The 24,441-nt window shown below is 51.4% G+C and overlaps 10 protein-coding genes across 10 annotated transcripts; 6 read left to right on the top strand and 4 right to left on the bottom strand.

Moving 5' to 3' along the window:
- Positions 1 to 512: 512 nt before the first annotated feature.
- BO72DRAFT_371141 (MARVEL domain-containing protein) lies at positions 513 to 1,121 on the bottom strand (the record flags this gene model as incomplete). The annotated part of the gene is made up of 3 exons (XM_040940990.1): positions 513 to 624; positions 713 to 986; positions 1,037 to 1,121. 3 exons carry the CDS (start codon positions 1,119 to 1,121, stop codon positions 513 to 515), a joined length of 471 nt encoding a protein of 156 aa, XP_040804466.1.
- A 1,513-nt stretch (positions 1,122 to 2,634) lies between these two features.
- BO72DRAFT_371309 (O-acetylhomoserine aminocarboxypropyltransferase/cysteine synthase family protein) lies at positions 2,635 to 4,273 on the top strand (the record flags this gene model as incomplete). Its single annotated transcript, XM_040940996.1, has 6 exons — positions 2,635 to 2,684; positions 2,762 to 2,816; positions 2,885 to 2,968; positions 3,045 to 3,404; positions 3,462 to 4,030; positions 4,090 to 4,273. The coding sequence occupies 6 exons, from the start codon at positions 2,635 to 2,637 to the stop codon at positions 4,271 to 4,273; spliced, it is 1,302 nt and encodes a 433-aa protein (XP_040804465.1).
- Positions 4,274 to 4,966: 693 nt separating this feature from the next.
- On the bottom strand, positions 4,967 to 8,190 carry BO72DRAFT_306062 (Nrd1 complex RNA-binding subunit). Its single transcript, XM_040940471.1, has 7 exons — positions 7,970 to 8,190; positions 7,652 to 7,897; positions 7,275 to 7,377; positions 6,109 to 7,143; positions 6,014 to 6,047; positions 5,515 to 5,957; positions 4,967 to 5,452 (listed from the first exon to the last, which is right to left on the bottom strand). Exons 1-7 carry the CDS (start codon positions 8,087 to 8,089, stop codon positions 5,154 to 5,156), a joined length of 2,280 nt encoding a protein of 759 aa, XP_040804464.1. The 5' UTR covers positions 8,090 to 8,190; the 3' UTR covers positions 4,967 to 5,153.
- Positions 8,191 to 10,245: 2,055 nt separating this feature from the next.
- Positions 10,246 to 12,115, top strand: cit1 (citrate (Si)-synthase CIT1; the record flags this gene model as incomplete). Its single annotated transcript, XM_040946269.1, has 8 exons — positions 10,246 to 10,365; positions 10,432 to 10,496; positions 10,562 to 10,646; positions 10,708 to 10,755; positions 10,811 to 10,871; positions 10,928 to 11,483; positions 11,559 to 11,859; positions 11,927 to 12,115. The coding sequence occupies 8 exons, from the start codon at positions 10,246 to 10,248 to the stop codon at positions 12,113 to 12,115; spliced, it is 1,425 nt and encodes a 474-aa protein (XP_040804463.1).
- Positions 11,868 to 12,535, top strand: BO72DRAFT_305662 (uncharacterized protein). The gene has a single exon (XM_040940470.1). The coding sequence runs from the start codon at positions 12,273 to 12,275 to the stop codon at positions 12,486 to 12,488; it is 216 nt and encodes a 71-aa protein (XP_040804462.1). The 5' UTR covers positions 11,868 to 12,272; the 3' UTR covers positions 12,489 to 12,535.
- Positions 12,536 to 13,031: 496 nt separating this feature from the next.
- BO72DRAFT_305481 (uncharacterized protein) lies at positions 13,032 to 13,667 on the top strand. The gene has a single exon (XM_040940469.1). It carries the CDS (start codon positions 13,067 to 13,069, stop codon positions 13,433 to 13,435), a length of 369 nt encoding a protein of 122 aa, XP_040804461.1. The 5' UTR covers positions 13,032 to 13,066; the 3' UTR covers positions 13,436 to 13,667.
- Positions 13,668 to 13,795: 128 nt separating this feature from the next.
- Positions 13,796 to 15,210, top strand: BO72DRAFT_493391 (putative mitochondrial DNA replication protein (Yhm2); the record flags this gene model as incomplete). The annotated part of the gene is made up of 6 exons (XM_040948373.1): positions 13,796 to 13,874; positions 13,942 to 13,966; positions 14,034 to 14,052; positions 14,112 to 14,208; positions 14,281 to 14,953; positions 15,156 to 15,210. 6 exons carry the CDS (start codon positions 13,796 to 13,798, stop codon positions 15,208 to 15,210), a joined length of 948 nt encoding a protein of 315 aa, XP_040804460.1.
- Positions 15,211 to 16,198: 988 nt separating this feature from the next.
- Positions 16,199 to 18,242, bottom strand: BO72DRAFT_445471 (ubiquinol--cytochrome-c reductase subunit 2). Its single transcript, XM_040944052.1, has 4 exons — positions 17,814 to 18,242; positions 17,550 to 17,724; positions 16,616 to 17,475; positions 16,199 to 16,546 (listed from the first exon to the last, which is right to left on the bottom strand). Exons 1-4 carry the CDS (start codon positions 18,075 to 18,077, stop codon positions 16,451 to 16,453), a joined length of 1,395 nt encoding a protein of 464 aa, XP_040804459.1. The 5' UTR covers positions 18,078 to 18,242; the 3' UTR covers positions 16,199 to 16,450.
- A 270-nt stretch (positions 18,243 to 18,512) lies between these two features.
- On the top strand, positions 18,513 to 21,033 carry BO72DRAFT_398329 (putative DNA directed RNA polymerase III subunit Rpc82). The gene is made up of 3 exons (XM_040942086.1): positions 18,513 to 18,559; positions 18,618 to 19,599; positions 19,663 to 21,033. Exons 2-3 carry the CDS (start codon positions 18,898 to 18,900, stop codon positions 20,662 to 20,664), a joined length of 1,704 nt encoding a protein of 567 aa, XP_040804458.1. The 5' UTR covers positions 18,513 to 18,559; positions 18,618 to 18,897; the 3' UTR covers positions 20,665 to 21,033.
- Positions 20,864 to 23,923, bottom strand: BO72DRAFT_445468 (phosphate-sensing transcription factor PHO4). Its single transcript, XM_040944051.1, has 4 exons — positions 23,735 to 23,923; positions 22,947 to 23,674; positions 21,838 to 22,876; positions 20,864 to 21,777 (listed from the first exon to the last, which is right to left on the bottom strand). Exons 2-4 carry the CDS (start codon positions 23,529 to 23,531, stop codon positions 21,275 to 21,277), a joined length of 2,127 nt encoding a protein of 708 aa, XP_040804457.1. The 5' UTR covers positions 23,532 to 23,674; positions 23,735 to 23,923; the 3' UTR covers positions 20,864 to 21,274.
- Positions 23,924 to 24,441: the final 518 nt, after the last annotated feature.

Genomic DNA, 24,441 nt, shown 5'->3' with positions numbered 1-24,441 from the left:
GGTCAACACCAAGCTTAAGTTGATCAACCACTGTAATGTGGCTAAACGTACATAGGACTAGGCTAGCGGATAAAGAATTCTAAGTTTACCTTTGCTACGAGAGCGATTGATACGGCGAAGCTCAAATGGGTGTTCAGGCTATGACTAAACTAAGCATGTGTAACCAACTTACATGTAAGTTATGTTCATTGATCAATTGATGTCATTGAAAACAAGCTTGTGGGATTTGCCACAACCATGATTTTAAACACGAGTCAAGGCTGAAATTATAAGGCTTCGGTTGATTTAAGACATGGGTATCTTGCTACATAGTCTGATATACAAATCCCAGCACATGAACGCCGCGTAGCCGCCCTTGACTCATCAGTCCTTCCACTTCTCAGCTATGAGCGGTATAGTTCATATCGTCGTCAATCCTCCCGTCCAAAGGATTTGGGTGGCATCGATAGTCTTGGCGACTGCAAATGAGGCCCTCACTAAGATGTGAATTGATCGATCCCCACTTCCGTTGTTTACACATTGACATGGCCAGAAGCATACGGGCCGGGCTTCGTACTCGCACTGTTGGATCTTGATCGCATCGCCTCGAGCGTAGCTACGACAGTGGTGGCGACGAAGAGTGCCCTACCAAGCGATTGTGAGCGGGTTTCAATAATTACTCCTCCGACCCTTGTCGGTGTTATTGCAGTCGTCGAGAAGGGTGTCCACCTACCATTCAAATGCCCCAAACACGGTTGCAGCCTGCAGTGCCCGACATCTACTCCAGTGACAGAATTCTGATGGTGGTAGGTACACCCCCAAGGCGATGAACCCTGCGAACCAGAAGATCATGGTGACTGCTTCGACGGCCACCATGATTAGTATATGGGCGACCCGTGGGAAGTACATTGGTGCGACGGCAAGATAAGGCACGGCAACGAAAGCTGTCCATATGCCGTTGAAAAGCATGAAATTCACAGTGTCACTGTAGCTATACCAACTGATGTCTGTTACCCGTCAGAGACGATCGAATGCTGTCAGGTGGAGGTGAACTAACAGTATGCTGTTAACCCAAGAACGATAATAGCAAAAATGACTTGAGCGACTCGAACAGGAAGAACCCAAGGAAAATATGTCGCCATGGTCGATGTTGGATGGTTTATCTGTCAAGTTGCTCGGTGGGTAAAGTTGTCTAGGGCCAGCGTCTGGTGAAGATATACCGTGTGCTCTTGTGAATTATAGCCACAGGTCTAGGATAGCAAGTACTAGTAGAGACGGATAGGCTTCGGATGCAGTTATGCTGAGGGACAAGAAAAGTAGCAGACGAAGAGAGGTGTATTTGTATGCAGATATAGTGGTTTCAAATCAGTGCGGTTGCACAAGTGGCTTGACAACTAAACATAATTGACAGAGCAAATCACCGGCCAGGTTCGCCAAGAAGCACTGGGATTGGGTGTTGGTGCTGTAATTCACTCAATCCTTTTATAGCTACCTGTCTACCTGTCTACCTGTATACACCCGACAGCCCCGGAGCATGCAGTCCAACGTGTTTCTTCTTGTTTTTACTTTTCTTATTTTTTAAAGGGCTTGGTGGGGATTGTAAGTAGCGGATCTCCTTACCGCATCCGACATCATCATCGTCATCATTGTGTGGGATCAATCGACACTGACTAGTAAGGAATATGCTATATAAAGGGGGAAAGGATGAAGTTAACAATGATATAAGAAGTGAAAATGAGCAAGAAAAAGAAAAGACCGGAGCCTACAAGGATTGGTGGCTGTTGTTTTCGATGACGGCAATGAACAGGGAGGCGGGCCAAGCATCAATCCATCCATCCATGATTGAACAGACAATGACCTCATTTCCTTCTACATCTGCCGGGCACATGACCACACCAGTTGACTGTCCAAGCCTCAAAACAGCCACCATAGCATGTGGTTGCCTAAAGTCATTTAAGCTACAAGTAGCTGTTTAATGTATTGATATTCTGAGAAAGAGTAAACTAACTGTACATAGTAACTACAGCATATCTAATTTCTGTCCTGCATAGAACTCAGCACAGCACAGTACTCCGTACACTATTACACCATGACACCATTACACCCCAGGTTTACTCACTCCCTTCCTGTCAATCATACTTAAATAAACCTAAATGTTGGGATCTGATCCAAGTAAAGTTCAATTAGATTATATGGTACATACATCAGCCATTCCACATGTCCTGCTGTACAGTATGCATCACCAACATTGATTCATCATCGAAGTTTTGAAAAACGACTATCTTCCACACATCATCCATCCTTCAAGAAGGTTTCAAGCTCATGCCTTCTTTAAGGTCCTCAGACTCCTTGTCAATGCGAGAGGGGGTTTTGTTCGTTCTTTGTACGGAGTACCCAGGAAACGTTGTACAGTACATAGATCGATCTCGCCTTCCCCGCCTTGCTGTACTCCATTCCGATCACGCCATCGCCATTGTCAATCAACTATACCATTAGGGCGGTCGGTAATGTTGAAGCTAGTCTAATGATAATCATCTTACCAACGAGGACGTTCTCTATTGCTGTTTGCTTGTCCCCAATCCTCGCAAGGTTGGCTACACTGCTTTTCCCCTCACAAACGTTCGGAATTGCACAATAGATCATATCCCGGTCACCATGTCAGAGTCCAAGCGGCCGCGCTTCGAGACTCTCCAGCTCCATGCAGGGTACCATATGAACTCTACCTCTACACAAGACCAACAAGCTATTGGGCTTGAAAGGAGACTGATGGTGTATGTGCTAGTCAAGAGCCAGACCCTACCACCAACGCTCGTGCGGTGCCCATTTACGCGACTACGGTGAGTCGAGCTGCTTAATGCCTGCGTAACATTGCTCGTTCATATCAGTCCTGACAGAGCATCGATAGTCATATTTGTTCGATGATTCTGCTCATGGAGCTCGGCTATTTGGTCTCAAGGAGTTCGGCAACATCTATAGCCGGATAATGAATGTAAGTAGTTGATCTTCCCTTACGCCGCTGGAAACGGATGAGGAGTCACTGATGGCTACGCCGCCGCCCTTCTCAGCCCACGGTTGATGTCTTCGAGAAGCGAATTGCAGCTCTAGAAGGGGGCGCTGCAGCCGTGGCAGCCGCATCTGGTCAGGCAGCACAATTCATGACTATTGCAGCCCTTGCCCATGCAGGTGATAACATTGTAGCAACCAGCAATTTGTATGGTGGCACGTACAACCAGTTCAAAGTCCTCTTTCCACGCCTAGGCATCCATACCAGATTCATTCAAGGGGACACCCCAGCGGCAATTGCTGCAGCCATCGACGATCGGACCAAGGCTGTCTATGTTGAGACCATCGGCAATCCACGCTACAATGTACCAGACTTCGAAGCTATTGCGAAGGTAGCCCATGACAAGGGCGTTCCGCTGGTGGTAAGTGTCATCTCAAGCCAAGATATCGAATTAACTATGATAACAGAGAAGATGTAGGTCGACAACACTTTCGGGGCCGGCGGTTATTACTGTCGTCCTATTGAGCACGGCGCAGATATTGTTGTACACAGTGCCACTAAGTGGATTGGTGGCCACGGAACTACTATTGCAGGTGTTGTTGTTGACAGTGGTAAGTTCGATTGGGGCAAGCATGCAGCGCGATTCCCCCAGTTCGTGGAGCCTTCCGAAGGCTACCATGGCCTGAAGTTTTGGGAGACTTTTGGCAATATTGCTTTTGCCATTCGTGTGCGGGTGGAGATCCTCCGTGATCTTGGCCCAGCCCTGAATCCTTTCGCTGCACAGCAGCTTCTCCTTGGGATTGAGACCCTCAGCTTGCGTAGCGAAAGGCATGCAACCAATGCCATGACTCTGGCTAAATGGCTCAAAAAGAACGAAAATGTAAGCTGGGTCTCTTATCCAGGTCTTGAAGACCACCCTAGCCATGAAACTGCCAAGCGTTACCTTCCCCGAGGATTTGGCGGTGTTCTTTCATTCGGTGTGAAGGGGGGTGCTGCGGCTGGTAGTCAGGTGGTCGACGGCTTCAAAATGATATCTAACCTTGCAAAGTAAGTCCCTCGTGTCCTTGAGCCAGTAAAGAGAACCTAGGCTAACCAACTACTGATAGTGTTGGGGACTCAAAGACCCTCGCTATTCATCCTTGGTCGACAACTCACGAACAGCTTACTGAGCAGGAGCGGATTGACTCTGGGGTCACAGAAGACGCCATCCGGATTTCTGTTGGTACGGAGCACATTGACGACATCATCGCGGATTTTGAGCAATCTTTCAAGGCCGCGAATGCGCTGTGAGCGAGGACATCTTGCTCGACGTGAGTTCGATGAACTGCCAAGGGGAGAAGACTATCTATCGGGAAGGATACTGGATCTGGGTCAGCTCAAATGGCACCGCACTGATGTCTTCGCGATTGATAGCCCCAAAGCGCGACGAGTGACTGATATAAGAACCCAACTTAGTTGCCCAATTAAACATTCATGTATGGAGAAATGGTAAGCTGCTAAAAGTGGAATCTTGTAGTCCATCTATTGCTATTTGCTACGTGAGGAGAGAATGTACCTATGAGCTTACTTTTGCACGATCCCTTATGAATAATTCATTGACCCAGTATGAACAGGCCTAGTCCAGAAGAATAAGCATTCGCAGGACGAAGAGAAAGAAGAAGATGACGATAATGGAGAAAAATGTAAGTCAAGGACACAACGGGATAGTGCGAGGCACATAATAACCACCAAACCCAACCGTCTGATCCAGATTGTGACAACAAAAATATGGGAATGCGAGAAACAGCCGGTAGCATAGAATCACCATGACGAAAGCTGATGGCAAAGTCCGGAATACTATAGTAACAGCGAGGGTTTAATTCCCATCAGAAGCTCTGTGGATTGGCGAGGCTCTGCATTGAAATACAGGAATATCTCAGATTGTGAATGGCTGGTCTCAGAGACACGTGAAAGTGGTTTCAACCCCCCGATTTTGATGACCGAAATGGAAAAAGCTCCTACGCCGAATTGATTGTACAAGACAAAGCCAACTGAAAATGAAATATGGGAAACAGGTGAAAAAAGCACTGGTATCAAAACAAGAGTGAAATGAAACGGCTAGCAGGAGGTAGGTCATCGTCACTGCAGTCACTGCCATTATTCTCGACATTGCACAAGAGAATTAATTGGCTCATTGACCTGGAGGGGGAGGTTGTGCTGAACCACCACCGGACGGTCCAGCTTGTGGTCCTCCCATCATGAAACCAGGGGGGAACATGCCCATCGTGGGGAAAGAGAAACCGAAGCCAGGCACCGCAGGGGGAACGCCGACATTGTTTGCATTGTTGACATCTCGGTCTGGAGCAGGGCCCGCACCCATTCCAGCTGGAGGCCCATCACGGTCTGGACGCCGGAATCGATCCTGCTGCCCGCGGGAGGAGACAGGGCCGCGTTTGCCGCCAGTATCGGTGGCAATTCTTCTGCTGATCGCTATCGGGGGAGGTTAGTCAAGACTGGGACGGGGAGTAATCTGGAAGTGAGTAGGGACATACCTTTGGAGGAAACACCAGCACCGATCTCAATGTCCGGCTCCTCTACGACCATGCCAGACTCAATTGGCCTCCCACCCGTGCCACCGTATTCTGCGGTGAGCATCCATTTGCGATCCGCCTCGGTTAGTCGATCGACGGGAATCACACTAATGCCGGTTTGATAGTCGCTGCAGTCACGGGGTCCGAATCCGACGCCCCAGCGAGTCTGAGAGATGATGATTAGTGGACATGCCAGAAAACGCCAGGTCACTTGTATAACAATGAGAGCACTTACTCTGAGCTGCATGTCACCAGACTTATATGATTCCATTCCATCCCGGGCATTCACAGCATCTTGACGACTGATCATTTTTATGAAAGCATGGCGCTTATCAATGTTGACAATGCAAGTCTGAACTACACCAAACTTGCTGAACAAAGAACGAAGGTGAGCTTCGGATGAGCTATTGACTGGTAAGTTCCCGATGCCAAGAATCTGCAACAATAAATATTGACTTACGTGACACCGCCCACGAAGAGGGTTCGACTCAAGACTACACAGGCAAAGATTAGGATCACCCAGTTGAACGCAAGAGGGAGCATGGTGAAACAAACCTTTGATGTTGCCTTGACCAATGGAGTAATCCCACTCCATAAATTTGGGCCCAGGAGGGGGCAGAGCAGGATCCTTGCGAGAAGGGGAGGGAGAACGGCGTCTGCGGCCGGGAGGACTGCGCTGACGATATTCATTGCCGCGTCGACCACGAGGATCACCGCCCCGACGGCCAGGAGAATCTCCGTGATATTCCCCGTAAACAGGACTGTCACGACGACGAGGAGGAGAAGCCTCCCGGCGACGGTCATAGCCTGGAGAGTGTGACCGACGACGACCATACTGGCTTGGCGGCGACCGCATGTATTCGCGGTCCCGATCCCGATCGTAGTCACGTGATTGTGAGTCCGGGCGGGCGCCCCAAGCGCCGATGTTTTGGCCTGCTGCAAGATTAAACGACGGAGGAGCCTGGCCCGGGTTCATCGTGCCCATATTGGTGGCATTCGAAAGGCTAAGAATCTGCAGCGCGGTGCCCCACTGTTCCTGCGGAATACCCTGAGCATACAGGAGCTGCAAGAGCTGAAGCTGCTGCTGCAGTGCATCTGGTCCTACCGAATTCGGTTGAGTTGGCGCTGCAGTCGACTGCGGCAATAGCGCGGCTAGCGGGTTTTGCGCCGCCGCCAAGGGATTGGGGGTGTGGCTCTGACTTGGGTTCTGAGGGGGCACTAGGGCTGGGTTCTGGACAAGATTACCCAGAGCTGTGAAGGGGGTGACCATGGTACCAGGAGCGTAAGGGTTTACACCAGCCTGCCCGCTTGAGGGTTGTGATGCCTGGTCTACAGAGGACGGCATGGTCTGCAAAACCGTACCTGGCTGGCTTAAGGCATTGAGAGGGTTGGCGGGCGCCGCGACTGCAGGTGCAGCAGGTGCAGCAGTGTTCTGTTTAGCCATATCCGCCAGAGCCTTCAGGATACTGGAAGTGTCGGGCGTCTGCTGAGCAGGAGTGGATGAAATCGTGCCATTGGTAGGCTGATGAGCACCTCCCAAAGAGAGGTAGTTGGGTGCTGGGGAGCCTTCGGGAGTAGTAGATTCGACATCTAAAGAGTGACGCAAAATTGAGCGGAAGTTAGCCGATGAGTCTCATCAGGAACCTTGGCCGAGAGGACATAGCACTCCCGAGGCAGAGTAGCCTGGGCTCAAAAGATAGAAAGGCTTTGGGTAGTCTTACTTTGCGATGGAGGAGCGTTGAGCTTTTCCTTGAATGAAGCAAGCATAGGGGCAGGAAAGGTATATCCGCGTTCCCAGATGTCGACCAGCTTCTTTATCTTTTCCTATATTGAACGGAGAAATACGTGAGTTAATTGTTCGTCACCGGGAAACGATGCAAAGAGGAAGAGAAGGCTGAGACAACGAGACCGGGCAAGCATAGTGGCCTAGGACTTTATGCCATGATAGTCGAGGAATATACAGGAGATACGTTGATCGATTCTCAAGCAGATCTGAATGCGGTCTCCTAAGCAGAAGACAGCATCCTATCGGCCCTATGCTTGCCTGCGGCCCTGTGATGATTCCGATTATGGTTTGCATATAGCATCTAGAGCGTACCTTCTGATCGTCGGGAGCGTTGCTTATGATATCAGTCATCAGGATAGGAAGCAGCTCGGTCACTCTGTTAACACCAGCGGCGAAGGTCCCATCAGGGGCAGCACTACCAGATGGTTGCCCTGCCTTGCGCGCTTGTTCTACCCACTGTCGAGTTACAGAGTCTACGACATAGAGTACGCCCAACTTGTGTGTTCCTGGTGCTTTCTTGAAATGAGTGTAGATCTTTTGGATGAGGACGGATTCATTCTGTGGGAGAGTAAAAATGAGAGATGTTAGCCTCCGATCCGAGTAGAATACAACGTATGGAGGGTGAAATACCTGGACGTTGGCTGTGCAGAGCGATGTGATACTGTTGATTTTGGATCCAGAAACGCCCGGTGGCTTGAGTGCCAGCATCGACTGGAGATAGTTATCCAGTTCTGCTACAGCAGACGACATGGCTGGTGGGTATGGAGTGCTGAAATTCCGAGCCCAGTACGCAGAGAACAGGATACAGCCAAAGGACTTCTTTTTGGAAAAACTATCGCTTTCTTCAGAGTGTAGCGGTGGACTTCGTACAGAGAGGCGATAATCGCACTGTGCTTCCAGCCAATCGATCTACTGGGAATTCCAGCTGCAGTTAAAAATCTTGTGATGTTTTAATGGGGAATACCAGTGACCTGGTAGAATGGTGGGCTCCTGGTAGTAGAGCAATAAGTGGTTTCCTAAGCGGGCTTCAGGTCGTGTCACTACAGACTTCAAAAGCGTACTCTGGCGACCAAGGGAGGCCTTTCGCCTACAGCTGGAACACGGTCAAGCGATGCTGTCCAGGGCCTTGCGACTCGCGAACGAGTGTGTACAGTATACCCTAGTGTGCTAGGTCAACTGGAAACCGTTGTTGAGACTGTGACGAGGATTACAGTGTCTGAATACTGCGATGAGTGATGAATATGGTGATGGAAGAAGGGAGTGAGAAAGGTTGGATATGAAGGAAATGGCCGTTCAGAAACTTGGAATAAGAATAGGGACGGAAGGAGATTCAATTTGCAGTGCTCAGTCAGGTGAGGAGAAAAATCAGACCGCTTAGGCTAGTCTCTATTGGGTAACACATATGGAGCACCTCTCTCTCCATTTCAATTCACACCTGGCAGCGGGAGATGAGATAACCGTGAATGGCTGTGCATAGATACAATGCCTTATTCTCCAGGCTTCATTGAAGCAATACATAGTCACGTGTATTGCCCCCTTTCCTGGCTTGGCATAGCAGCTGAAACTGCGTCTCAATTCTGCTTGGAGCCTCGGTGAGTCGAATCTGGTAACATGCCTTGAGGCAGGTTGCTGCCAGCTCCAAATGAGTTTAGGTTGAGACTGAATTGACCTTCTAGGTGCTCATGGGAAGAACAATGTAGCAGTAAAGTTAAGGTAAAATCAAAGTTTCGATTGGACTTTTCCATGCCACGCCTATATAACTACTATAAATAATCTTTGTATTCTTGTTGATGATTGTTGAAAGCTACAGAGTACAAGTATCTACTATGGTGGTAAGCCTTGGAGGTAAAGATTTAAATTACAGTGCTGTGCAGTAGTTAGTATATGCATAAGATCGATTGGTATTGTAGGCGTCTATCTCATGCCTCGGTCTTACGTCTAAATGCCATCATGAATGCACGGGGCGAGGGGGGTGCGTGCATTAGGTAGTGTCTCTTCCACACTTTTGATAGTACAGTACAGTACTCCGTACTTAAGGGCGAGAGAAAAGAATGGGGAACCCCGTTTACTGTGAAGCTTGGGCGGCCTATTAGTCTATTAGTCTGTGCTATAGGAGGAGGATGGCGACTGCCGACGTCACAGCGAGGGGGTGCAATGGGCCACACCAGCTCCATTTGTAGGCACTCCGTTTACGGATGGACCGGGTGCCGAAGATCGTCGGAAAAGAAAAAAAAGATTATTGAATACACTCCGAATCCCACAGGACTTTAGTCCAAGCGACTTCATGAACAAAAGATGAGTTGAATGTATTGAATTTTGTCTGAAAATTGTTTAACCAACTGCACTATCTGACGGAAGCCTTCGCTAACAGTTTGCCATGAGTTACCCCAGGGCTAAGTTAGTAAATAGGTACTGTACGTAGTTACTAACAATGTTGGCCTGCAGCCATGATGCATGAACAAAACAGGCTGGGTAAGAATTCAACCTACCTACCTTACCTATTAGTTAGTATCCTCCGTCCTTAGTCCGTCCCGGACAACGGAGTATGAGCATAACATCCATTCTGGTAAGCTTGCCGCAGTCAACCGCGCCCATCCCCTCAAGCCCCAAACTCGGGACACCGGCCGCCTCGAAACTAGCGTGACCGTATGGTACGGTCCACTTCTCCCTCTGCCTTGCTCTGTTGCCGGGTGTTACCGTACAATCCGCGTACCGGCTGTAGGAGTGTTACGGCCAGATGGAAAAAAAGGCCCGCAAAAGAGCTTCTTCTCCCGACTCTGTCTCTCTATCTCCTTCTCTTCCTTCTTTTTCTTTTCTCTACCGCTGTGTGAATTATACCCCCTCCCTTTCCCTCTCCTCTCCTACATTATCACCCTTCGACTCGTGATCAACTTGTCTTTCTCACAATGGCTTCCACCCTGAGACTTGGAACCTCTGCTCTTCGCTCCAGCGGCATGGCTGCTAAGCCCGTTGTTCAGTCCGCTGCCTTCAACGGCTTGCGCTGCTACTCTACCGGCAAGGCCAAGGTCCGTCGCGCTTCTGACATCCGTTGCTGCCATGCTCAGCTGTACTGATTCAAATACGCCTTCCAGTCCCTTAAGGAGACCTTCGCCGAGAAGCTCCCCGCTGAGCTCGAGAAAGTCAAGAAGCTTCGCAAGTACGACTGACTCGATTGCCCTTGGCTCGGTCGGATTGCTAATCACCTTTGGTCTATTGCTACAGGGAGCACGGCAACAAGGTCATCGGCGAGGTCACCCTTGACCAGGTCTACGGTGGCGCCCGTGGTGTCAAGTCCCTTGTTTGGGAGGTCAGTAGTCTACACGTAAACGACACCCTCCTGGCGGGACCTGGCTAATACACTCGTTTAGGGATCTGTTCTCGACTCGGAGGAGGGTATCCGTTTCCGTGGTCGCACCGTGAGTATAACATGGCTGTCATCGCGGCCTCGGGCAAATGCTTACAATCTGCTAGATTCCCGAGTGCCAGGAACTTCTTCCCAAGGCCCCCGGCGGCCAGGAGCCTCTTCCTGAAGGTAAGTGTTCTGTTGGCGAAACCGACCATGGTCATTTGCCCTAACGGTTTATCAAGGTCTTTTCTGGCTCCTCCTCACCGGCGAGATCCCCACTGAGCAGCAGGTCCGCGACCTGTCTGCTGAGTGGGCTGCTCGTTCCGACCTTCCTAAGTTCATCGAGGAGTTGATCGACCGCTGCCCCAGCACTCTGCACCCCATGGCTCAGTTCTCCCTGGCCGTCACCGCTCTTGAGCACGAGTCTGCTTTCGCCAAGGCCTATGCCAAGGGTCTCAACAAGAAGGACTACTGGAACTACACTTTCGAGGACTCCATGGACCTCATTGCGAAGCTCCCCACCATTGCTGCCAAGATCTACCGCAATGTCTTCAAGGATGGCAAGGTTGCTGCTATCCAGAAGGACAAGGATTACTCCTTCAACTTGGCCAACCAGCTCGGTTACGGCGACAACAAGGACTTTGTTGAGTTGATGCGCCTCTACCTGACCATTCACTCTGACCACGAGGGTGGTAATGTTAGCGCCCACACCACCCACCTTGTTGGCAGTGCTCTCAGCTCTCCCATGCTTTCCTTGGCTGCCGGTCTGAACGGTCTGGCTGGTCCCCTCCACGGATTGTAAGATCTCGCTCCCACCCTTCCCTTTCAATTCCCAGTCCTCAAATGCCTCTAACATGGTGATACTGTACATAGGGCCAACCAGGAAGTGCTCAACTGGCTCACCAAGATGAAGGCTGCCATTGGCAACGACCTTAGCGACCAGGCTATCAAGGACTACCTCTGGTCTACCTTGAACGCCGGCCAGGTTGTTCCTGGCTACGGTCACGCTGTTCTCCGTAAGACCGATCCTCGCTACGTGTCTCAGCGCGAGTTTGCCCTTCGCAAGCTCCCCGATGACCCTATGTTCAAGCTGGTCAGCCAGGTCTATAAGATCGCTCCTGGTGTTCTGACTGAACACGGCAAGACCAAGAACCCTTACCCCAACGTCGATGCTGTAAGTTTACCGCTGCGGAGACTCCTGGGATCTATTTCGCGAAATCAGTATACTAACTCGTCTCTAGCACTCCGGTGTCCTCCTCCAGTACTACGGCCTGACTGAGGCCAACTACTACACCGTTCTCTTCGGTGTCTCCCGTGCTCTGGGTGTCTTGCCCCAGCTGATCATTGACCGTGCTCTTGGTGCCCCCATCGAGCGCCCCAAGAGTTTCAGCACCGAGGCCTACGCCAAGCTTGTCGGTGCTAAGCTGTAGATTTGTCAATGATATGAAACCCCCCCGGAGGATGTGGAGTTTTTGTTACGAATAAACACTTTATACTTTGTATTATGCCTATCTTATTCTTGGATTATCCCTCTTTTTTTCTTTTTGCCTGGGATTTGCCAAGTGTTGGGGTTGGCTCGATTAATGTATGATAGGACATGGTTCGAGTGAGCCTAGTAACAACACTTTTAACATGATCAGTCAATTTCCAAAGACATTCCGGTTGCATTCCTGCCTTTCTTCCTATCTTTCTTCCTTTTTCTTATTTCCCTCTCTAATCTGTTTGTTTTCCTCACTCTCTTCACCTAATCTGCGTGCCATGTTGTACACGGGCTTTGAGATGGAATGGGCTCTATCCACCTAAGTAGGTAGACTGAAGGGTGAGCGCGGCTGGTGTGAAGTAGACAGGCATACTCCATCATGACTCGCAGTGAAGGATGCGCCTCTTTAAATTGGATTTACTCTGGACGGAGTACTCCGGGAAGGAAGACAGACCTCGGGATGATAGAGTGCAGAGTGTTGTCAGTCAAGAAATTGACAATGGAAACCACCAGCCCTGGGCCAGGCCCGGGGTTGTACTGTACGTACTAAGTTACAAGTTTACTCCAGTGGACTCCGTCGTTAGGCAAGGTGGTGGTGGTAGCGGTGGTGGTAGTGCATTACTCCGTGGACCGAAACGGGAAGAAGCGAGTTGAACCCGCCGCAGCCTTTCCCCCCCCCCAACGGTTGAGGTACTCAGCGCCCCGATTTACTCCGGTGCTCAACTGCTGGAGACTCCCTTCATGGCTAGCGTATGGTTTTACCTTGATCAGGCTAGCAACATTACTGATGATGAGCCAATGACCCGCAAGTGACTGGGTCTTCCGGGGTGTTTTGCTCCATCCAGCCGCTGCCCAGCGATCGGGAAGACGAGTCTGACTCCGAGCTCCTGCCTCCAGGCTAATGTGTGCTCATTACTACGGGGTACTCCTTGGTACGGATCGCTCTCTTGAGTCTCTGAGTCTCTACCTAGTAGTAGCCTGGGCCTCCTTCCCTGAACTATTGAAAGGGAGAAAAAAAATACATAACAACAACAACTTTCTTCGTCTTCTTTTTCTTGACTTTCAAAAACCCAGAACAAAAAGAACCTTCCGACTTTGGTGTTACTATTCCATCTTGGTCTACCCGACACCTCAATCTACTATAGTACGTGTGAAACATCAACATCACCTTCTTATCCATCCATCCGTCCATCCATCCATCCATCCATCTATCCATCTAGTTAGCAAGATATGGCTGGCTGGCTGGCTATGGAACTTGTCTGAAACTTGATAAGCAAATACTCAGCTGCAAGCCCCCAGACCAACATCATGCTTTCCCATCCTCCTCCTCCTCTTTCTTTTTCCACTCTGCTTTCTTTCCGCTTTTCACCCATCCCCCGTTCTAGCTTGCTTGCCTTCTTCCCGTTCCTGCTCTCTTCTCTTCTCTTCTCCTTCCATCAATCAGTGCTCTGTGGTGACTAACGTTCCGGAACTTTCCTGGTGTTCAACAGCGACCAAACCGACAAGTCCACCTATTTGTGACTGGACATTCCCATCTGCAGTTTCTCTGCCATCTTTTGCGATCCTTTAGGCGACGAAGCCCCTTATATCCCTTGGTCAGGGCCCCTTTCAGCGCTCCCCAAGTTCAGAGATGTCTCCCGCTCCTGTTGCAACGGCCCCTGCCGGCCAAACGCTTGAGAAGAAGCCTGTCAAATTCAGCAATCTATTGCGTACGTATTCGAGCCCTCATTCGTCTCTACCGGCCAATATCCATGATTCTGATGGCTCTGTCTATAGTCGGTGCAGGTTTGAACTTGTTCGAGTACGTATTACACCCCCCCCCATGACACCATCACACTAAATTCTGGATGACTAACAGCCAGCAATAGGGTCACAACCTTGGGACAGGTATGTGAAGCCGCAGGGCCGGTGAATGTCCGTTCAGCTAACACGGTTCATAAATCTAGCCGCTGGAGGTGATCAAGACAACCATGGCTGCAAACCGAGGCGATAGCTTCGCCGGTGCTATGGGTCGGATTTGGGGTCGTGGCGGGATCCTCGGTTGTAAGTTTCTCTCGCCTTGGGTTTCTCGTGACTAGCGTGTCGGATGCCGTGTCTGACGTGAAGTTACAATAGATTATCAAGGTCTCATTCCGTGGGCCTGGATTGAGGCCTCCACCAAAGGCGCTGTCCTACTCTTTGTCGCGTCGGAAGCTGAATTCCGCGCCAAGGTCCTTGGTGCCCCCGATTTCATGGCCGGAATCGCTGGTGGTATGGTTGGCGGTATTGCTCAAGCCTATGCAACAATGGGATTCTGTACCTGCATGAAGACGGTTGAGATCACCAAGCACAAGATGGCTGCGCAGGGTGTCAAGCCTCCCAGCACCTTCGCGACTTTCATGGACATCTACCGCAAGGAAGGTATCCGTGGTATCAACCGTGGTGTCAATGCGGTCGCAATTCGCCAGACCACCAACTGGGGTTCCCGTTTCGGGTTCTCTCGCTTGGCGGAGCAGACAATCCGCAAGGTAACAAACAAGGATGACAGCCAGAAGCTGAACGCTTTCGAGAAGATTCTGGCTTCGAGTCTGGGTGGTGGTTTGTCGGCTTGGAATCAGCCCATCGAGGTGATCCGTGTCGAAATGCAGAGCAAGACCGACGATCCCAACCGCCCAAAGAATCTGACGGTTGGCAAGGCTGCTAAGTACATCTATGAGAACAACGGCATCAAAGGTCTCTACCGTGGTGTGGCTCCTCGGGTGGGGCTGGGAATCTGGCAGACCGTCTGCATGGTGGCTCTGGGTGACATGTAAGTTGAACCCCGTTCCCCGCCTTTTTGCCCTTGCAATTCCGGGTTGTTCGCATACTTCGAAACCATCCATCGAATGAGCGATGCCACCAGGGTGGGCTAGCCCGGCTGGATCGGCGCACCCCGGACTCGCCATGTGATTTTGCGGTATTACCGAGGGAAGACTTCCGGCTAACGTGTGGGTCTCCGTTGCACCGAACAGGGCCAAGGAGGCAGTCGAAAAACTGACGGGCGAAGCTGTCACCGCAAAGCACTAGGGAAGGTTTGAGATACCCTTCTGCCATGCACACGGTCGGAGGCGGCAAGAACACATGCTGGCCCGGTCAGTTTGCTGTCCTCTCAGACCGCACCGTTGATGGACCGAGGTAAAGCGACGTGCTGAGCATGCCGCACAACAGATGTTACAAGCATTTTATTTACTATACTAGTGTTAATAGACCTGCGCATGTTGATGGCTCGTTGGCCAAGATTGGCAGATGCAAATTTGGCGCGAGTTGTATAACTTATCCTGCGCTCTATATGTTAGGACCAAATTTTTGTCTCGTACGTATTACAGTTGCAGCACATGGTTTTGTTGGCCGATTTGCCTGAGACCTGGTCAAAAGATCCACCCTCTACTTATCGGGGCGTCTCATAAGTGCTCGCGGGCTGGGCAGGTAGGCTTCAGTTCACAAAGGATTTGGAGTGTCCTGGAAATATTTCTCCCGCGATACTAAACTCCTTGTCAAATTGCTGACATGGACTGAGACCAGCTCTCTGCTGTGTCAAAAAGGTCATTCTGCTCGGTACAGCCTCTGAATGACAAGTGTTAGACATAGATATACTTTGTGATTTTCGTCCTTGTGAACCTCGGGAAAGCGCCGATTACAACTAGCGATTGCCTTTGACCGTAAACGAAGAAACGAAACGAAGAGTACTATCCATGAGCATAACATGCCCGAACAAATCTTATTCGGGTCTCTTTGGAGATTGGAATGATTTTTGGTGCACCTACCCTGCTGTGTAAGGCTGACCTCATCAAGCCACAACCCGTTTGAGACCAGATTGAAGAATACGGATAGGTCTTCCAGCAAGGGTAGATTGACTCTAGTCTTCCACTATCTTGAAGATTGACACCACTTCTAGCTTCATAGTCAGCCCATGCAGTCAGCCCATGCAAACGCTTGCGTGAAACTCGGAAGTATAGTGTGCGTAACATGTGCGTGAGACCTACATTATTTATGGACTGTTGCTACAAACCAAAGCTGGCGACTTCAATCGTAGATATATGATCGTCTATACACACTCATCTGGGCCAAGATCTCACCGCATAAGGCACGCAATGTAATAATAAGATACAATTGTATTACAGACGCACACCACTACAGCCACATCATCCCAAATGAAAAACAAGATATCTGCGGAAGGGATGATCTAGACACAAGATGAACGGAAACGGAAGACGCGCTTTTCCTCCAAAAGCAGAACCAGTCTAGGATGTATTTGTTGTATACATGATTAAACGGTCAAGCCAAGGTCCTGGGCGTAGGGAAGCTGGAAGAGGTCGCCGACGGCGGTAACGGAAGCCTTGCCAGACAGGAAGGACTTGGCAACCTAAAGGGTAAGGTAACGCGGTTAGTGATTTGCTGCCGTATGGACGATATTTTGGGAAAGTGAACATACCTCCTTAACCTGGGCCTCGGTGACGGCGTCAATGCTCTGGGCGACCTCGGAGATCTGGTAGGGCTTGCTGCCGTTAATGAGAGCGGAGCCAGTAGCCTCGAGACCAGTCTCGAGGTTCTGAGCGGACTCAAGAGCACGGAACTTAGCCAGAGCAACGGCCTTCTTGACGTCTTCGCTGGCAAATTCGCCAGCAGCGGCCTTCTTCAGGACATCGACGGCGCTCTTGCCAGCGGAGCTGATCTGCTCGGCCTTGCCAGAGAGGGAAATGGTGAATAGACCGGCATCCGAGTAGGCGAGGTTCTTGGTCGAGGCACGGACGTGGGAGAAGCCCTGGGTGGCCTGGCCGAGAAGAGAGAAACCGGGGGTCCACTTGATAGTGGACTCACCGCCAAGAAGGGCAGCGAGAACGGAAGCCTCGGGCTTGTAGGCAGAGGTGCCGAAGGTGCCAGAGCCGGGGAAAGCCACGACGACAGCATTTCCAGCCTTGGAGGAGATGCGCTGCTCGCCACCGTAGTACTGGGAGGCGGCGCTCTGCTGGAGCTGGTACTTGGAGGAGCTACCAGCGCTGGGAGCCTCCTTGAAGAACTGGCTAACCCACTTGGAAACCTCCGCAGAGTTGGGGCCACTGCCGACGATGGCAATGTTGGACTTAGCGAACGCCTGCTGGGCGAATTCCGCGACGGCCTCAGCAGAGATGTACTTCTCGAAAGCAGTGGTAACCGAGGGGGAGACGCTCTCACCCAGACCGCGGTGGAAAGCCACGGCGTGAGCAGCATCAATAGCCACAGCCTCGGGGTTGGCGGCAAGAGCTTGTTGTCTGTACTTGAGGGTCTTGAGGATGACCTCGCTCAACTCGTGGGCTAATAGCGCAAAAGAAATAACCATATATCAGACTTGTCTGACCGACAAATTGAAGCTTAGCGGGATGACATACCGGAGAACTTGGTCTGGGAAGCAACCTCCGCCAAAAGTTCGACGAAGTAGGGGAGGTCATTGGCAAGAAACTTAGCCTTGAGGACAACATTCTCACGCGAGTGTGTAGCGGAAACCTCACTGCCCAGCAGTTCGACCTCCCGATTGATCCGCAGCGCCGAGCGTTTGAGTGTGGACTAGTCGTTGCAAGCAAGCGTCAGTTCACTATGTCCAAGATAGTGTGCCTGAGACCTGCAGAGCGAGCAATTAAGCCGGGAGTGCTAACCTTGAAAGCGAACTGTTCGAGAGCATCGGAGAAGCCAGGGAAGGGCTGGTAGCGAGTACCGGCCTTGGAAACGAGGGCCAGGGTGCCGGTAGGACCGGCAACCTCTCTGTTGGCGACCTTCACACCAGCAGACTCGGACACATCATACTGGAGGCCAGGAGTAGCGGCAGATGCCATGCCTCGACGGCTGGTGGCACCGGCAGCAGAGCACTGCTTGTGAAGCGCACGGGGCGCATTTCGGCTGATGGTGGATCGCGACAGCATTATCGCATGTGTTGAAGATACAAAGGGAGGAAGGTAGATATGAAGCCGAGAGGCTCAACAGCAATTGAAGGGGGTGGGAAGGTAGAAGAGCCGAGGAGAGCTGCTGGCGGTCGTTGAACGGGTTAGAAACGATGTCTGAAAAGCTTCAAGATGCCGGCGTTGTTGATTACTCGTACTCTGATTGGCCTGAATTGGGTGTGCGGGCGGAACCGGCTTTTCCTCCTCCTCCGAGTCAGCTGAGGTCATGTGACTTACTCTTCTTACGACTGCACGTGAGTTTCTTCCGCCGGCGACGTGCGATAAGAAGTAACGCCAATCAATTGTCAAGGGAAAAAAAAGAAATTCCTCAAGAGTGACAATTTGAAAGGCCTTCTTCTCCCTTTACAAGTGCCTCATGCTTTTCCCCCGGTGACCTCGATCTTTGCCCTGGAGAATTGACGGCGGTGGTTCTCTAGACAACCTCTTCAAACATGGCTTCTCAAGTATGCGACAACGCTCCATTGTTAGCTCTATCCTCGTGCTAACAAACGTTTAACACAGTACGCAGCGGAGATTTGCGCGCTCTTAGTTGAGGACAACTTTGGCGAGCTTTTTGCGGTATGCTCACAGCTCAAACCTTCGCTTCGTTCGCTTTCGATACACCCGACATTTTACAGCTACTGTGCCCAAAAAAATGTAGAAGGTGCAGTTAGACTGACTTTGCCCTCAATATGATTAGCGCATCTTTTCAATTCTTCAGCGTTATGACCGATTGTCCTTTCCCCGTCTCAAGTTCTATTCGCGCCTGTCTGACCGCCAGCTCCGTCATGGTCTCGCCGCGATGATCCAGCATCACCTCATCTATCACTATACCTCTTACGACGAGGGAGTCACCTACTACGAGCCCAACCCACAAGCTGCGTACTATCTAGTACGATCCGGTAAAATCCTCGCATTTATTCAAGACCGGCTAGGTAAGTATGCGGCAACTGTCATGTCCACCATCATGTTCCTCGGACATGCTCAAATCAGCCATCTCGAGACACTGCCCGAGTTAAAATCTGGACAATTGGAAGCGGACGGCATCAATGACGATCTCGAAGGAGAAGGGGCGGGGGAACGAGTGAATGGGCATAACGTGGTCGGAGCCATCGAACAGCCAGCTTTGCTCCATCCGACATTGAAGGCATTGGCATCCCATGGATATTTGATTCGGGTCCGAGATGCGCAATTTCAAAGTTATGCAGACAACGCGCTCGATGCTGAACGGGCAATCAAGTCGCGGCCCGACGTCAAACAGATGAAAGGCAAACGGCTCGAGGAAACCGTTCTAGAAGGCACACTTGCTATGCTGAGGGAAAAATTAGATGGAGATCTTACCCGTGGATTGATGCATAACGGCCTACCGCGTGGTGCCAAGAGAAGGCCTGGTAGCGGGTCTGCGGACAAGAGTGCCCGGATGGACTATGATATGGAGGACGAGGCTGAGGAGGAGAATGAGTGGTCTGATGATGACATGGGAGGGGACGCGACTCCTATGGAGGTAAAAGGCTCACCGTGTTGATTTATGCTCGTCACTGAGACTAACGGTGCTGCGTCCATCTAGTCCGGAATAGTTGTCCGAGTCAACTACGAGAAACTGGACGTTGCTCTGCGGAATCGACGGTTCCTCGACCTTGCGGAGATGCACGGGTCGTCGGCCACCGCCCAAGTCTACGAATGTCTCCTGCGACGCATTGAATACCAGACCAAGCAATGTCGGGACAGCGTGGAAATCCCTCGCGAAGGAGAAGAAGGCGAGCAATACTCCGTTGCGATTGCGCTGAGTGCGGTGACGGAAGAGGTCGACCCGCAGTTAGATCTTGCGGGCTCCATCGGCCCCATGGAAATCCAGCACTCTGTCAGCAAGCGTGGAAAGAGACCTTTAGACGAAGACGGAGTTAATGGGGCCAGCCATCAAGACTCCGACGCCCCTAGCCGGACCTACGAGATCGACCAGCATCTCAGTCTTCTCTCTCAACCCCCCTACAACTTGACCTCGAAGCGTGTCGTATCCGGCCTCATAACCTGGACAGTGGAGTTCCGACACCTGGCACGTAAGCTGCGGCATTTGGAACTCGAACGTGTCATCGAAGCTCGCTACGGCGATGTCGCTCTACGAGTGATTCGCGTCCTCCACGCCAAGGGCAAACTTGACGAGAAGCGCCTCCAGGAAATCAGCCTCCTTCCATTCAAGGACTTGCGGCAGGTATTAGCCAGCATGCAGTCCGGCGGATTCGTCGACTTGCAAGAAGTCCCGCGAGACGCACAGCGACAGCCGTCGCGTACAATTTACCTATGGTTCTACGACCCGGACCGGATCCGTGACAGCATCTTGGAGGACACCTACAAGGCTATGTCTCGGTGCATGCAGCGCTTACGGTTCGAGCGAAGTCGACTCAAGGAATTCCTGGAGAAAACCGAGCGCAGTGACGTCAAGGGGAACGAAGAGCGGTATTTGTCCCCGGCGGAGCTCACCCTACTAGGGCAATGGAGAAGCAAGGAGGCTTTACTGCTCGGCGAAATCACCCGGTTGGACGAGATGGTGGCAGTCATGCGGGACTACTGATGAGGGGCGATTCCAACCAACCTTGTCTCCCTGATGGCTACCCCATTCGTGATAATACATTTCTACCCACTGATGCCACCTCATATGCCCTTGTATTCAATAACTTCCCTTTATGACCATACGCTCAGTGATGATCAATTGGTGCCTGGGGCATGCGCTAGCCATGCGAAAATTGTGTAAAAAGAAATTTCCAGTGTCTAGTAGGCCATTTGAACTGTAAGAGGGAGCATGAGCTGTGCAGCAGGTTTGATTGAATATTACATTGCTCGACAGGCAGCCATTGGCCTGTTGCAGTCGCCGAGGTGTATAGTAATCCAACAACTCTGAAGCCGGATCACGTATCGAGCGAAACATTCACCCGGGTACGCCGGATCAGACATTTACCACACCACATACAATGACAATATTCCGGGGAGAAGGTTGCAAACCACATCCCACAAGCTACACCACATATGTAGGTGTAAATGTGAACTTCCTTTCTCATCATATGCCTTTCCTGTTCGGTAGTATGCAACTTCGCGGATATCGTATCGCTGGGGGACAGGGACCGCTACCGGGAATACAGCTTACAACCTCAGAATCTACCTTAAGAAGACCATTCTCTTGTTCATTAGTCACGATCGGTGCGTCCGACTGTAGATTGTACTTCCGGCCCACTCTCAACGCCCGCGGTCGCGTTGGCCTGCTTCGACTTGGCTTCCGAGTCTCGCAGGAGACTCTCCGCGATGTCCAACTTGCCCTTAGTCTCTTCAAGCTCCTGCTGAAGGCTCTTGATGTAATCGATTGCCATCTCTACCGTGCTGGCCTTGCTGATTGGTTGATTATTCGCTTTGTCTTTTTCTTTGTCGGCTCCCTTGAGGGGGCAGGCAGCAGCCTCCTTAGCATGTTTCATTTGGATGAATGACGGAGGAATGAGTGTCTCTATCTCCTTGAGTGCGTTGTTGATGCGGTTTCTTCGTCCCTGTTCGGCCAATTTGTGGTTGGTGCGCTTTGAGCTGAGATTCTCTGCTAAGGTCTCGGGATAGGAGACGCCAGGCAGAAGGGTGCCGTCCAGAATGTGCTGATAGTTCGACTTCGATGCCAAGTACAGAGCCGATGTTTCGCTCGACATTGCTGGGAACAGAATCCGATCAGCTGACTCGTAGATCGATGGTGCGGCTAGGGAATACTTACCATCTCCACGGACTAGCGGTTGGATGCTGGGACTGATTTTGGGACGCAGGCTGGGACTAGCTTGCGAGGAACTCAAGCTCTGTCGCTTCCGCCCTATCGGACCAAGTTTGGGTGTGTCCGATTTCTTGGGCAGCGGGCCGCTTGGCGAAGGCATAGCAATTGAGCGAGGGCTGGGAGCCAAGGAGGAGTTTCTGTTTACGACCGGAGCGGAATTCGGCTCCAGAGCTGGGGTCGTACTTCCTGAGGTTTCTGACGAAACCGATTCCGCCTGCACCGTAGTTTCAATACGAGCCACCTGCGGTCTTGTGAAAGGAGCCAGCGAAGTTGCGGCCTCGGGGAGGACCACATCTTCCATTACATCGTCATGGGGTTCCGAAATAGTGGGGGCTGATCGAGGAACTGCTTGGGTGGTCGAGACCGGTGACCGTTGAATGCGCATGAGCATCGCCGGCGTCGCAGGTTCATTTGCATCTGAGGGTCGAGCTGGCTGAGGGCGAACGGCCGGCGATCTCCGCGAGTGAGGCAAAGCAGGCGGGGGCATTAAGGGCTCGGAGAGAGGCTCTGGCGAGACCGAATCTTGACCGGAGCTCTCATTGCTGGCATGACGAAGTCCACTCTCGCCGGAGGCGTGGGTGGCATTGGCAACCTGGTCTTGACTGAGGCTATTCAACAGCTCGTCGGCATTGAGGCTCATCAAGGACTTTTTGCGTGTTTGTGGCCGAACCGAGGGCGATTGCTGCTTTTTCGCACGAGCCGAGAAGGGCTTTGTGCTGGACGACTGTCGGCGATGTTTCCGTATCAGCCCCGGGGATGACTGACTGGACGCCATGGTCAGGGGATTGTCGGCAGGTGAAGGGACAAACCCCAGCTCCGACACCTGGCTGGAATGGAAAGGATAGCCACTTGAGTTCGTGTGCTGTGCCTCGAGGGCTGGTGATGTGAGGGGGGTGAAGTACTCTCCAGGAATAGTGTATTCGGGAAGACGAAACTGAGCTTCCAACGGTGTCATGGCTGGCGAGACAAGCGGGGTGTAAAGAGCCTAGGGCGAAGCGGACGTATGCATTAGCTCTCCGAAGATGCTTCCATCCATTCCCAATCAAGACGCTTACCTGTTCATCGTTCACACGGTTAAACCTTTCGTAAACTTCACGGGTGTCGTCCGCCCGCTGCGGGAATGTAGCGGCATTTCCATGGAACTCGACACTGTTCGGAGTGGGAGGAATGAACGGTCTGCCTTGCGGGACAAAGGATTGGGATATCGACTGCGTCGGTTGAGATAACGAGTGTGACTGATCCGGGACTGACGCGTGCTGATGAGGATGGTACATGGGTGGTTTGTGTGCATAGAAGGCCGGGGTGATTGGCGCGGTCGAGAAGGACGAGCCATGTGGCTGACCTTGTTGCCCGTGATGGGCAAGGTCCAGGGCGAAATCGTTGTTGATCATGGGGCTATACGACGAAGCGGGGGCAGTCATGTCGCCAGTATCCAAACTAACCAATTGCTCCTGCGCAGCGGCGGTCGAGACGGGCAAAGACATGGTGACAGCGTCAATCAATGGACGAGAAGCGTGATGGTCCGGTTGAGGTTGACCGTCCACGTCGGGAAACTGCATTCCGAACTCGAGGAAGTTGGTGAATTCATCGTCGTTGGACGGAGGAATGTCCGACCAGGACAGGGAATGCCCTTGATCCATGACGAAGTGGAAGGGGTGCAGAACGGATGGAACTCCCAGCTTCTGTTCGATAAGAAAAGTGGAGCAATGGAGACGGTGAGCGGCAGACGTTTGATTGTCGACGATAGGGTGAGGCGGGGAGGGGAGGAGGGACTGGGAAAGAGCTGGGCGTCGCGATTAGAATCAAGACGAAGGACCAAACTAATTCAGTGGGGATCATTTACTCGAGGAGAGGAGGGCGTAGGGCACGCTCAGGAGGAAGCTTTCGGGGACATGGTGGAGGACGAAGGATGAATAGTCAAAACAGAAAGAGAGATTATTTCCAGACTACTAGGTACCGATAGGAACGTCACTTCAACCACCAGAACAGAACTGGGAATGGTCACGCGAGAAGAAAGGTAAAAAAAAAAAAAGGAGGAGGAGGAGAGAAGAAGAAGAGGAAGAAGGAGAAGAAAGAGAAGAAAGATGATTTTGAGAAAGTGAACCAAAAGTGAACCACCAAAAATTAAATAAGATAATAAGAAAGGGAAGGAGGGGAGGGAGTCGGGACTCAGAGAGAGCGAAAGAGAGAGGAGCGGAGGAACGAGGATGAGCGGCCTGACTGGCTGGCTTCAGGACTCGGGACTAAAAGTAAAAGAGAGACTTCAGGAAAAGAGAGCAGAACCGAGAAACCTTCCAAGTTTGAAAGTCTAAAAGGCTAATAAGTTCCGCGGCACTGAGCCCAATGGCACGATTTCCGCGGATAACAGAACTACAGAAGCCTTCCTGCTATTAATTATTAAGTTAGGTAGCCTCGAGCAAAACAATCACCGGAACGATAATTGTGGTTTGTAAAGAAGTACGCCGTACGGTACTGGAGATTATACGAGTAGTCTAGTAACTTGTCTACGGAGTAGTAGTGATCGGGGGGAAAAGGGCCCCGGCCCAGTGG

The sequence above is a fragment of the Aspergillus fijiensis genome (assembly GCF_003184825.1).
Source record: "Aspergillus fijiensis CBS 313.89 unplaced genomic scaffold BO72scaffold_9, whole genome shotgun sequence".
Lineage (NCBI taxonomy): Eukaryota > Fungi > Ascomycota > Eurotiomycetes > Eurotiales > Aspergillaceae > Aspergillus > Aspergillus fijiensis.
This window is presented reverse-complemented; position numbering and strand designations above follow the sequence as displayed.

Coding starts and splice junctions, on each gene's coding strand:
- BO72DRAFT_306062 (XM_040940471.1), bottom strand. CDS start 8,089: ATGTCGTCTGCTGTAGCAGAACTGGATAACTATCTCCAGTCGATGCTG. Junction 6,048..6,108: donor TGGTCAAGGCAACATCAAAG/GTTTGTTTCACC, acceptor TTGCCTGTGTAG/TCTTGAGTCGAACCCTCTTC. Junction 5,453..5,514: donor TGCTGGTGTTTCCTCCAAAG/GTATGTCCCTAC, acceptor CTCCCCCGATAG/CGATCAGCAGAAGAATTGCC.
- BO72DRAFT_305662 (XM_040940470.1), top strand. CDS start 12,273: ATGATAGGACATGGTTCGAGTGAGCCTAGTAACAACACTTTTAACATG.
- BO72DRAFT_305481 (XM_040940469.1), top strand. CDS start 13,067: ATGTGTGCTCATTACTACGGGGTACTCCTTGGTACGGATCGCTCTCTT.
- BO72DRAFT_445471 (XM_040944052.1), bottom strand. CDS start 18,077: ATGCTGTCGCGATCCACCATCAGCCGAAATGCGCCCCGTGCGCTTCAC. Junction 17,725..17,813: donor TCGAACAGTTCGCTTTCAAG/GTTAGCACTCCC, acceptor TGCAACGACTAG/TCCACACTCAAACGCTCGGC. Junction 16,547..16,615: donor CCGAGGCCCAGGTTAAGGAG/GTATGTTCACTT, acceptor CTTACCCTTTAG/GTTGCCAAGTCCTTCCTGTC.
- BO72DRAFT_398329 (XM_040942086.1), top strand. CDS start 18,898: ATGATCCAGCATCACCTCATCTATCACTATACCTCTTACGACGAGGGA. Junction 19,600..19,662: donor GGGACGCGACTCCTATGGAG/GTAAAAGGCTCA, acceptor GCGTCCATCTAG/TCCGGAATAGTTGTCCGAGT.
- BO72DRAFT_445468 (XM_040944051.1), bottom strand. CDS start 23,531: ATGGATCAAGGGCATTCCCTGTCCTGGTCGGACATTCCTCCGTCCAAC. Junction 22,877..22,946: donor ACCGTGTGAACGATGAACAG/GTAAGCGTCTTG, acceptor GCTTCGCCCTAG/GCTCTTTACACCCCGCTTGT. Junction 21,778..21,837: donor ACCGCTAGTCCGTGGAGATG/GTAAGTATTCCC, acceptor TTCTGTTCCCAG/CAATGTCGAGCGAAACATCG.